We start from the raw sequence: 11,883 nt of genomic DNA on the forward strand, positions 1-11,883 counted from the left end.
CCTCATTATCATATGAATAAATGATTAATTGTCACTGAACCAAGCAAGTGTAACTTTTATAACGATATGAATCAGCACTGTGCCAAACCCTTGAAGAATAGCAAGAGTGTTCAAGTATTTATTGCACTTTATTGCTTCCTAGATCATTTAAAAGGAGTCACTGACAAACAGCCATTTACACAGGCTTGAAAGCTTGCCTCGGATGTACTGAGTGGTTCTGTATTTCAAAATGCAGACATACCTTCTTTCCCGGCAATTTAACACTAGGTCTTTGGCAGAAAACTCCACAGCTTGTCCAGCAAATGCTACTATTTGCAATGGCACGTCTTGTGTATTACCAACAGATGATTTTAATGAAACTTTGAGCATAATTTTAAGTGCTGTTCTAACAGTCATGCTGGCTTTGGTGATGTTCTCCATGGGTTGCAATGTGGAACTTAAGAAATTCTGGGGCCACATAAAAAGACCCTGGGGTATTTTTGTGGGTTTCCTTTGCCAGTTTGGAATTATGCCTCTCACAGCCTTCTTGCTGTCCCTGGTTTTTAACGTGCTTCCTATTCAAGCTGTCGTGGTGCTGATCATCGGATGTTGTCCAGGGGGCACAGCCTCCAATATCATCGCCTACTGGGTGGATGGAGACATGGACCTAAGGTAAGAGCAGCCATTCTCTAAGTAGATCATGTAGCTTTTTACATTGTAAACTTTATATTGAAAAAGACTGATTTTCTTCTTAGCTTCCTGGCCCATGCATGGTGGAGCTTTCTTCTTGTAAAGATGTTTAGCTACTGTAATAGTGGTAAATATAGGCAGAATAACAAATATCCTTGGTTCATTAAAAATTCATGAGGAAGAGAGCACAACAGAACTGTGTATATTAGAAAATGTCTTTATTGTAAATCTTCAGATCCTGCAGAAGAGACCACTAAGATGCTAAGGATTAGTATCCTTTTCCAAGTTATAGAAGTACTTTTGTAATTTTGTTTCTCCCAAGATCTTGGGCAGTAAAAAAACCAAATGATTTTAAGATCTGAATCCTCTGTACAAAATAGTGGCTGTGCAATAGTTCTTGAAGCAATGTTTCTTGAAAAAAACCACCCGTGGAAAAGTATTTTCCCTCCTTTTGTGTTCTATGCAATGAATAGACAGGCACAGATTTTCTCTTTGGGAACTAATACAAATGAAAATCACTTGCGGTAATTCTATCTGCTCCTGGCACCTTCTGCAAAGTCTTCAAACTGAGAGAAAGTTTTACAGGCTAGAAGCCACTGACTAAGGCAGCTCTGTATATTGGGGGCAATGAAAAAACTCCTTTGTGCCCAAGTGTGATAGTCTCAGTGACAGGGTACTCTGGACTCAGAAATGGATATGTAAGGCACCTGGCATGGCCTAGGACATCAAACATGCAGGAGCAGTGAACCCTACTCTCGATGCAAATTCCATGGGGGGGTTCATTAACTCTAACAGCCTTTAAAAATGAGCCATCTTTTTATTTTTATATCCTGATTACTTTGCTCTAAAACGAACAGTATCGTTTCTCTCTTTCCCACAGAGTAACATAAATTGAAGCATTCATCCAATTTATCATATGCCAGTCTGAACTAGAAATGGAAAAAATAATAGAAGAAAGAAAGATGTGGAGATAGGGCAAATAGACTAAGAATGTTAATATTCGTAGCTTTAATAAGACATTTTTTCCATCCTTTGAAAATAGTGAACTTTTCTGTCACATACAGGTGTTAACGTAATACCAGCTTTCGAATTATGTATGAGGTCAGCTCTGCTAATCACCAACTTCCTCACTGTGAAGGAAAGACCTATGATACTAGGAACTCTAAGACATTTAATTTCAATAAATACGGGTCTAAGAAACCACAGATGGAAAGATATCCATCACAAATCTGAAATTCTGTCCTAATCTTTCCTTGGAAGAATACACTAAGCTAAACTGCTTTCTCAGCTCCGTATGTTCAGTCGTGCCACTGAAATCAAGGGTAAAAATCTGAATTGATGGTGCTATAAATATGAGCTGGGTTTATATCCCATGATGCTGGAAAAGGGTGAAGTAAATCGAAAATACCTGTAAAAGGTTATTCTTCAGGTAAAGACCTTTACCTTAAGAGGTCAAAGGCTTTGGGTCAGTAACTTTGTGACAATAATGCAGGGACCAGAGGATATGGGGGGTAGAGCAGAGATGGCAATGCAAGCATCTTCAGTTCTTGATAGAAGAATAACAGTATAAGTAGCTTGGCTGATTTCTGGGAGCCAGCACAGTATTATAGAAAGCCTGCCCATCATATCAGAAAGTTTTTGGTTTTAACTGATAGTATTTTATGTTTACACATAACAACCCATCATCATTGTCTACAGTCCTGCTTCAAAACATCCCAGTGCAAATAGACCACAAGTTGAGCAGGAATTAATTTTCTACTGCTCGTATAATCACAAGGAGGTGAAGTATGAGGTTTTATACCTTTCTTAGTAACTCAGACCCAAGTGATATCCTCTAAAGCTCCCCATAGGGACATCTGGTTTTGACATCTCTTGATAGTTCACAAGAACAACTGCTTCCAAAGCACCATCTCCTCTCCTCCACAGCTCCCCCCTGGGAGCTTCTGCAAGCACAGGGAGTGGGGCTAGAGAACATGCAGATTTTCGAGCAGGATGTAGATACAGGGACAGTACGTAGATGTAGGAAATATGGAGGTAGGAAAAATAAGCTCCTTGGGGTTTACCTGACCTTAATTGTAGCCCATGCCTCTTTTTTCTCTGTGTGTAGAAACTCCCTTGCCAGAGGCTCCTACAAAGTTCTATTCAATTACTCTGAAGCAGAGAGTGACAGAAACCAAAATTAATGCAGATATTGCTGTGGTTTCTGTATTAATTGTTCTATATTTCTCTGGATCTGCCCACTTTGTGGGATGGGGTCAGTAGTCCCATTTCTGAGGGCAACACAAAAAAGAAATCAGAAGTGAGGCTCAAAAGGAAGTTTCCAAAGTCCTTTAACTAGAAGCCTCTCTCATTATTTTTATGTCAGAGGAGTGCGATCGGTAGGCATAATTTCATCTATTCTACTCAGATTCTGAGAATTTCCTCCCTATTTTAGCTGTCTTGCATTTTCCTCCTTCTTCATTCCTGTAGCAGAACTCATCCTTTACTACAAGGTGTATCAGGCCTGACAGTTTCAAGACTTTATATTTTAAAACAGAATTATCTTTGCACAAACCAGGGAAGCAACAATACTTATGCTCAGCTTCACTGAGTAATTCTTAGCACCTACTCCTTGGCCTAGAGCATAACAAGCCAGAAAAGGGAATTTTATTAAGTCGCACATGCTAGACGATGAAATATTTTTGGTTTATCCCGTTGACTTTGGAGTGAAATTTTAACACTCTAGAACTGCTGGTATAATGGAAAGCCCCATCTGATGTCCATCTGACCCTGTCCAGCTCGCCACCCTCTCCGAAGCCAGCCGGACAGGCAGCATGCAGACAGACTTGCCAACAGACCTTCGTGATGGCTGCCTGGCTGACTGCCTCATTTGCACTGAAAGTTATTGTTCTCTGCCTGCAAAATACATTGATATTTTATGTTCCTTTCTTTTCAGCAGAAGCCATTCCTTCCATTTAGCTTTTTTCTAACCTGATATACAGGATAAACTGACTGTAGCCAGCAGCATTTCTTGCCCAACCTTTCATAAGCTCTGAAGTCATAATAAGAAAATGAGAAAGACTATAGGCTAGCATGAGATGAACTGTCACTCTAACCAATTTCTTTGCAGCATCAGCATGACAACTTGCTCCACACTGCTTGCAATGGGAATGATGCCACTTTCTCTTTTTGTTTACACCAAGATGTGGACTGATTCTAACGCAATTGTTCTCCCCTACGACAGCATCGGTGAGTCCAGTGAACCAGCACTTTCCCTTCTGACTGCCTCCTTTATCTGCCCTCCAGTAACAACCACCTTTATATCATCATCCTGAAGATGATAAAGAAATGACCCCAAACTTTTAAAAATATTCATCCTCCTAGTTTCCAATAACTTCCATGGGAATTAGGTACCTAGATCACTTCATGTCATCCACAGATCTGCAGAACAAAGGCTTGAAGTCATTATAAATATTGTACAGATATTTATCATGAGATTGTGCGTGTTTCTCTTTCCAAATGGTTTGGAGACCTGCGTGGTACTGAGATAAGAATATAAAATAATTTGTACAGGAATAGCTGCTTCCCCTGGATGAAAGTGTTTGTAACAGCTTTAAGGCACAATCCTGCAAAGTGCTAAGTGCTGAGGCCATAATCTGGCAAAGTACTTAAGCACATGTGGATAGTTAAGCAAGTGATTAAAACTGCTGAGTCTCTTTGAAAAGCTGCAATCTACACTGCCAGAAGTGGCTTCATTTGACTTCCTGTCAAAAATCTCATCCAGCTACAAAGAGAAAATAGTCAAAGTATTTAGAAATACATGTTCCAGTGCTTTGCAAAGCTGTGGCCCTAGTGCTTATCAAGTGCAGTTCCATGTTGTGCTAATCTTTAAAGCCAGCAGAGTCATTTTCATATTCTTCAATTTCATTTCCTATTGTCCTGGGGGAAAAGAAATCACATACATTGCTTGTGCTTTCAAAATAAATACTGGAGGGAGGAGGCCAAAACAAAAGAAGCTCTAAACAGGTTGTTGATATGGTACAATAGCGAAACACCTGCAGACAAAATGAGCATTTAATACAGCTACTCACATCACAGGATAGTGATGATTAGCACACTCAAATTTCTGTCTGCCTTTCGGATTCAGGTGAATGAGCATGTGGCTCAGCAGAATGGCAATTACTTCAACAGGCTGCCAAAGATAACAGACTCTATAGAAAAGCAAATAGGCAGGTGTGGGTAGAGCGTGCATGCATGCTCTGGGGTGCACGTACCAGAAACATCCTCCAAAGCCTTGCTCCATACCCCCAGCCACTCTACATGGTGTCTGTCCTCCTGTCGTGAACTTTTGCATGATACGTGGGCTTAACTTCTCTCTTCTTTTTTACAGGAATTTCACTGGTATCTCTTGTAATTCCTGTTTCATTTGGAGTATATGTTAACCACAGATGGCCTAGTAAAGCAAAAATCATACTTAAGGTAGGATATATAAGGCTGAAGCATTATTAATTATGGAAAAATTACAGAATCAGTGGCACCACTGAAGCGGTACATTGCTATTCATAGTATTAGTATCTGACTTCATAAGAGCCGGGAAGTTTTCAGCGGAAAACAAATGAGACACTGTGGAAATGTATTGCCTTTCCCCTGCACAAACATGCATGAGTTGCATATGTTATTAGAAACCATCATTATTCAAAGAGCCTACTTTTGTCTTTGGCTACAGCTATGTTAGTAATTGAGTTCAGTTTGTAATGTAAACTGAAATTGGAAGGAAAATCATTCAGGTCAACTGGAAGGAGTTTTTCTCTGCAAAATAATAAAAAATGAAAACATTCTGGGTCAAAAAAACCCTTTCTACTTTTAAACCAGTTTATTGATTTTTGGGGGCATTTTGAGTGTGAAGTCAATTTTTATTTAAAAAAATTTTGAAAATGTTCCACCTGTTAAAAAAAATGAACAAAACTATTCACAAAATTCGGCTGCTTTTGGAAGATAGTTTCAGATGCATCAAAAATATGGGGTTTTTGGCAAAAAATATTCTCACCAAAATAATAATAATAATAATAACTTAGCTGCATTTAGTGTTAACAGCAAATTAATGATTCTGAACATTAGGTTTGGATTTAAAGTGACTGTCAGATGTGCTGAGTACCCTTGGCCCTTGTTAACCATTCTTAATTAACAGATATGTTTTCTAAATTTTCTTAAAGACAACTAATCTGGCAACTTGTTATTCTACCTATATTTTGTTATCATTCCTCTGCTATCAGCTCAAGAAGTACAGAACACAAATAAGGTCCTTTTAAGTGAATTCATTTTCTTAAACTGTTAACTTATGATGTTGTATTTTTAAATATACTCACAGCTTACTTATGAACTTGGATACTACTGAGTGCTGGTTTCAAAACTGTACTACTCCTGTTTAATCAGTTAAGGGGAAAGCCTGGACTTGAACTCACATGAAAATTAACTCTGCTTGCTCTCTCAGCAAAACACAGTTTCATCCTCTTTCTTACCGAGTGGGTGAGCAACCCACAGTAGGGTCCATTGACAGTTTGCTTGACGTAGGACAATGAAGCATCAAGGGAAGATTGAGCTGTAGCTGTCAGACTAAGGTCCATATCGTGAGAAATGGAGATAAGAGCACAAAGACTGTGTGCCAGGTGAAATAGAAGAGCTTGTCATGGCCAGACCATGTTTCTTCTTCCTAGGTGCATGTGGTTAATAGTTCAGTCAAACAAAAGTACTTGCTCACTCAGTGCTCTTAAAAAGGCTTCAGCCAAAGACTGATGAAGTCAGTTCAATGGGAATACATGTTTTACCTGAGAATGGATTCTCCTAAGCTTAGCCCCAAAAGTCTGCCAGTGAGATCCCTGGCAACATATGCCGTAAGGGCAGACGTTTCACTTGGATATTGAGAAGAGAGTGAGTTATCACCTTTTTTGGCAAGCAGCAGTGAAGATCTCAGTACATTCAGCCATAGGAAATAAGATCAACTCAGTCTATGTAGAAATGCTATATGAGCTCACAGCCAGTTTTCAAACACAAATTTTCAGCCACATTAAAGATTTACTCCTCCGCTTGACAAATAATTTCCTGTCACTAACAATCTAGCATCTAGTTAGCATACGCTATACTAAGCCCCAGAGTGTGACTGCCCAAGAAGTGGGGCATTATGTTACCTATTTGGGTTATGTTATAGGTATACATATATATACCTATATATATATAATTATGTTACCTATTAGGTTGTAAGTTTTCCAGCAACTCTGGGGAAATTTTTCTAATGTGTGCACCATTCCTCGCTCATGTCACACCTGTAAAAATTTTTTTAATCTCCAGTTCTAAGTACAATTATAGCCAAGGCTTCAAGAGATTACCTTTACAGGTATCTGCTATAGATACCTATTATAGCTGTGCCTTGATCTATATCTGTAGTCACACACTGAAGTACATCATACATCTCCTGTTTGGGAAAATGGCAGCTATCTAATCTGTCTGCCTGCTGTGAATTACATTGCCATAAACTTCAGGTTTTATGTTTAATAAGGTGTTTCAGTGACTCAGAGACATTCACAGACGTGTTTGACACTATGTTTGATGCCATTAAATTTCGTTGGGGTCTCTTATTCACACAGTCCTTCCTCTTTCCCCTCACAGATCGGTTCCATTGTGGGAGCGATCCTCATCGTGCTCACTGCTGTGGTTGGAGGAATACTCTACAAAGGCTCCTGGGTTATCTCACCCAAATTATGGATCATTGGCACCATATTTCCAGCAGCTGGCTATTCTCTGGGTTTCCTTCTGGCCCGCATAGCTGGTCTGTCTTGGCACAGGTATGAAATTCTCCATGACAAAGACCTGTAGCCTTTTTTCAGCTATGAAAAAAGGTTCTATTTAATGATTAATCATTAAGAGAGAACACTCCATAAACATTAACTGGGCTACAGAGTCACTCATTCCCCTACCCTGTTTCTGGGATACTAAGTGTAGGTAAAACTTTTCTGGTGCACATTTTTATTTACAGATTCTGACTCTACTATGTCCTCCAATCTCACACATCTTCCCCTTGTGAGCCCATGTCCTACACTTCAAATGAGTAAAACAGACCTGACTTAGAAGTGGGTGGGGACTGCAGTAAAATTTCTCATGAAGATGCAGCAGCCTACAATTTAGAACATCATTACAAGAGAGGGAGATAGTGAGTGCCGCATACATGGCTTGAAGGTGGACCATAGTCCTTTACAATTGCTGAACTGCCATAAATTCTGTGTGTTCCGGTGGTAACAGCCATATGACTTGTGTATTGTCACGTGGGCTGAAGGACACCATTTTCTTAGTTATCCATTACTGTATGTTTCTTGCTTATCCAGATTACTAAAAAGCATAAGGACCCACAGGCTGCTATTTCACAACTGTCTTTGTATTGTTCCCTTTAGATGTCGTACAGTGTCTCTGGAAACAGGCATGCAAAACACTCAGCTATGTTCAACTATAATACAGCTCTCATTCACTCCTGAACAACTTGAACTGATGTTTACTTTCCCACTCGTCTACAGCATTTTCCAGCTGTTGTTTGCACTACTAATTTTAGCAGGTAAAGTATAGATATTTTCTATTATCACATTATAATTATCATTACTATTATCAGTCCTATTTTTCATGGATATGGAGAAAACAAGTAGGGATAAAAATAATCAAATAGAAAATAATTAAGTAAATAATGACCCAAATGATTACTAAGCTTTGCCACCGTGCTGTGCCCTGTACATAACTAGGAATATACAAGGCTCAGTTCAAGATTTGGAAGACCCTTTTTTTCAGCACGAGGGAGGGCATTTCCACCACCTACAACGGGGCACATGAGAATACATTGAGTGGAGGATTGTTATTACCCTTGGCTGAGGAAGAGCAAATGCATCTTCTTCCACCGTGCCAGGGTGCCTGGGCATGCAGCTGCCCAGCAGGGCCTTCCCCACAAGCATGCACAAACTCCCCCTCCTACCAGCTGTTGAGAGAACAGGTATTAGCTTCATGGCTAATGTGGGAAAATGTCTTCCATTAGAGGTAAAGGTCCCTTTTTCCTCCTACATACACCTCTCATGAGTGGCACTGCTGCTATTACAACTAACCTACCGAGGGTTGGGACCTTGTCCCTGTTGCTCACACCTAAAACCATCTGTGACTATTGAGCTCCCACTCCCAAACCAGCTGTCTTACTTGACACTAGAGCACTGCCCCAGGGACACAGCCTGCAAGGCGCAGCCCCGACTCCAACCTCTCTGGCAGGCAACGGCGTGGGGACAGACGAACTATTTTGTCCCAGCTCCTGCCAAACAGGACCCATGTAGAAGTCAGGGTCAGTCCCACAGACCCAGCCAAGAGCCCAAAGACTTTCCACAGGAGACAGACAATACTTTTAAAAGTTACTGCACGCAAAAGGAACACAAAGCAGTCAAACACCAAATGCAGAATTTAAAAATTTTTCCTTGTTATTTTCTAAATGTACTTTTCCAGTGATGAGTGCTGTTGACATAAAATAATTAAACATAGCTTTAAAGAAACTGTCTGGAGGTGTTGGAATGTTTTAGCAATATAAGGAAGGAAAATGTTGCATGGCTACATGTTACTACAGTGTCTTTTTCAGGCAATTGTTATAATTTCTTTATTTAATACTAAATATATATCAATTCCCAGGCTACCGTGTTTACAGAAGACACAGGGTCAAAACAAAGACAGATGTTGAGAAAACAGAGGAAAAAGAGGATTCAAAATCAACGTCATCACATGCTAAAATAAATGGAGGATTTGTATCAAATGAGACCAAATAGACAATTATCTCTGTTCCCACCAGCTGAAAAGACAGAAGATACATGGTTTACTTAAAACTTTTTTTTCACATGCCATTGCTTTATGGAAATACTTAACAAAGGAGAAGTTCTGCTGATATTATACAGTAAGACTTTAAAATGATTAACTTATGAAAGATTTCTACTTTAATTTTGAACACGGTTTCTGCCGCAATTGTAGAATCTGTTTTTTAAGATAATTCCCTAAAAATATTTAATATTTTATTATAGCTTATTTAAAGAAAGGCAGAATAAAGGTGAGCTATTGCTAAAAAAGCCAAGCAAATATTTGTGTTACCAACTCCAGCCCATGATCCTGCAAATCCGTCTGCTAGTCTCAGCCCTCACACCAAACAAAGAGAAATCTTGTAAAAGTGCCCGAGCAGCAACAGGAGTCAATGTTGAAGATCTGATAAGGCTGAAGGACTTTCACTGAACATGAATCAACCATGAAATTGGAACAAGCTAGTAATGAAATAGTTTCATTTAGGTCAGTCTGGGCAGACTAAAGTCTTTGCACTGTACTAATTCCTTGAAGCATTAATTTATTCTGAAGCTATAATTTTAACAAGTGCAAGGTACCTTATGACTATTTTTTTTTGCCTAAAGTACTAGAAAGTAACAGCTTTGCATCTTCAGTCTGGGTCTTTTAGGTGCTGGAAACATGAACAGAGAAAAAAAGCTGAGGGCGTAAGCCTAGAGCAATTTTAGTGTGACAGCTGCATACAAAGAAGCAGGCAGAGATTTTGGAAGTGTAAGAAATTATCAACTTCTGCACTGAAAGGGAGGCATTTGAAAGTAGAACAAAATTGTCCCTGACTCATCCAGGACTACTTTCACCACTATTAACATGAGACAATAGTGCTGGTAGAGGGTTATAAATTGTTGTTATTTTATGAACTCAGTAAATTTGGACTTACCTGGTGTCTGTGATGTGTAGGCACTGATGTAGTTGATAACTTTAAGATTTTAATTATATGAACCACCGACAGAAATAATTGGATGTACACATACATTATTTGTCTCTGAAAATTCAAGAGTACATATAGAAAGCTGTCCTAAGTGTGTAAAGAAAATGAGTATAATTCTAAGAGAAAAAGTGCAGTAAAATTTTTGCAGCTGTACTTTTTTATGGACACATTCAGTAACACTTGTCCTGCAGCTCTTATGTAAAGAAAACATCCAGAGAACTTAAGATGAAATGAGTGAGAGGTTGGCTCACCAAAAAAATTCAACAATGAGCCAACTACCAAGACATGGAAACTATACACTTCTTTGTCATATTCAGGTGGACCTTCCGAGGTGTTGTGAGTTAATGTGACAGGTTTTTTTACAAACACAACTGAAATTGTAGAATTTAAATTCCCAACATGTAGCTTTCCACTGCTGCAGAAATGTGCCCAGTATTAAACAAAGAATAAAGTATTTCTATCTACCATATGTGAGGGAAAGGGTCTCAAAACATTCCTGAGTTCTGGGAGGCTTGAAGCTGCTTCACTTTCAGGGGGAGTTCACAGTGGTCATAACCTCCAAGGAGGAGTTTAACGCTTAGCAGGACTTAGCACATAACAAGTCATGCTATGTTTTACAGAATGAAGATTAAACAAAAAAATGTAGTGAGGTCTGTTATGGAGGAATCATAAATGTGAACCAGCACATTCACCGAGAAAAGGATAAGCTGCTATTTGTAACAACTGTAGTAAAAAGGTTATTATCTTTATCCTGCATCCATCAAAAAATGGACAGGAGAAGTTAGGTAGGATCCTGTCTTTCTTACACACCAAGCTGCTACTCTTTCTGCAGGCTAAACTTCAATTCTTCTGTGCATATTTTAAGCAGATTTTGAAAATGTATTGAAGAATAATAGTTTGTCTTGCTTATACTATGTGTATGTGTGTATTTAAAGCAACTGTATAAACACTGAACTGAATAAAGTCAGAAACTATTTATAATTTTGCCCACTGGAGTAATTTAATGTGGAAAGAATTGAGACGGAAACCTAACATGCAGATGAAGTTTATGGCTTTGAGATGTAACGAAAACACCACAGATTGTGTGTAAAATGAATAAGTTTCATAATCATAGAATAGTTTGGGTTGGAAGGGACCTTTAAAGGTCATCTAGCCCAACCCCCCTGCAATAATCAGGGACATCTACTAGATCAGGTTGCTCAGAGCCCTGTCCAACCTGAGTTTGAATGTTACCAGGGATGGGGAATCTACCACGTCTCTGGGCAACCTGATGAAGATTAAATGAACATGGGATGTCTGATGCCATATTTGATATACATTTTTTAATGTATATCTGCACTTAGGGCCCAAGATGAAGGATGGAGGCTGCAGTTTCTGCAGTCATTACAACTACATCTAGCAAGGGTCGTATG

The 11,883-nt window shown here is 39.1% G+C and overlaps 1 protein-coding gene across 1 annotated transcript; it reads left to right on the plus strand.

Annotated features, from left to right (window-relative positions):
* Positions 1 to 229: 229 nt before the first annotated feature.
* SLC10A2 (solute carrier family 10 member 2) lies at positions 230 to 9,482 on the plus strand. The gene is made up of 6 exons (XM_009477578.1): positions 230 to 651; positions 3,779 to 3,897; positions 5,039 to 5,127; positions 7,312 to 7,487; positions 8,091 to 8,248; positions 9,349 to 9,482. The coding sequence occupies exons 1-6, from the start codon at positions 230 to 232 to the stop codon at positions 9,480 to 9,482; spliced, it is 1,098 nt and encodes a 365-aa protein (XP_009475853.1).
* The last annotated feature ends 2,401 nt before the right edge of the window (positions 9,483 to 11,883 follow it).

Source organism: Pelecanus crispus, chromosome 1, assembly GCF_030463565.1.
Source record: "Pelecanus crispus isolate bPelCri1 chromosome 1, bPelCri1.pri, whole genome shotgun sequence".
Classification (NCBI taxonomy): domain Eukaryota; kingdom Metazoa; phylum Chordata; class Aves; order Pelecaniformes; family Pelecanidae; genus Pelecanus; species Pelecanus crispus.

What these genes read in the sequence shown, in the direction of transcription:
- SLC10A2 (XM_009477578.1), top strand. Translation starts at nt 230, where the DNA reads ATGCAGACATACCTTCTTTCCCGGCAATTTAACACTAGGTCTTTGGCA. An exon ending in TCTCCCCTACGACAGCATCG is followed by an intron (nt 3,898 to 5,038) that starts GTGAGTCCAGTG and finishes TCTTTTTTACAG; the next exon opens with GAATTTCACTGGTATCTCTT. An exon ending in AAGCAAAAATCATACTTAAG is followed by an intron (nt 5,128 to 7,311) that starts GTAGGATATATA and finishes TTCCCCTCACAG; the next exon opens with ATCGGTTCCATTGTGGGAGC.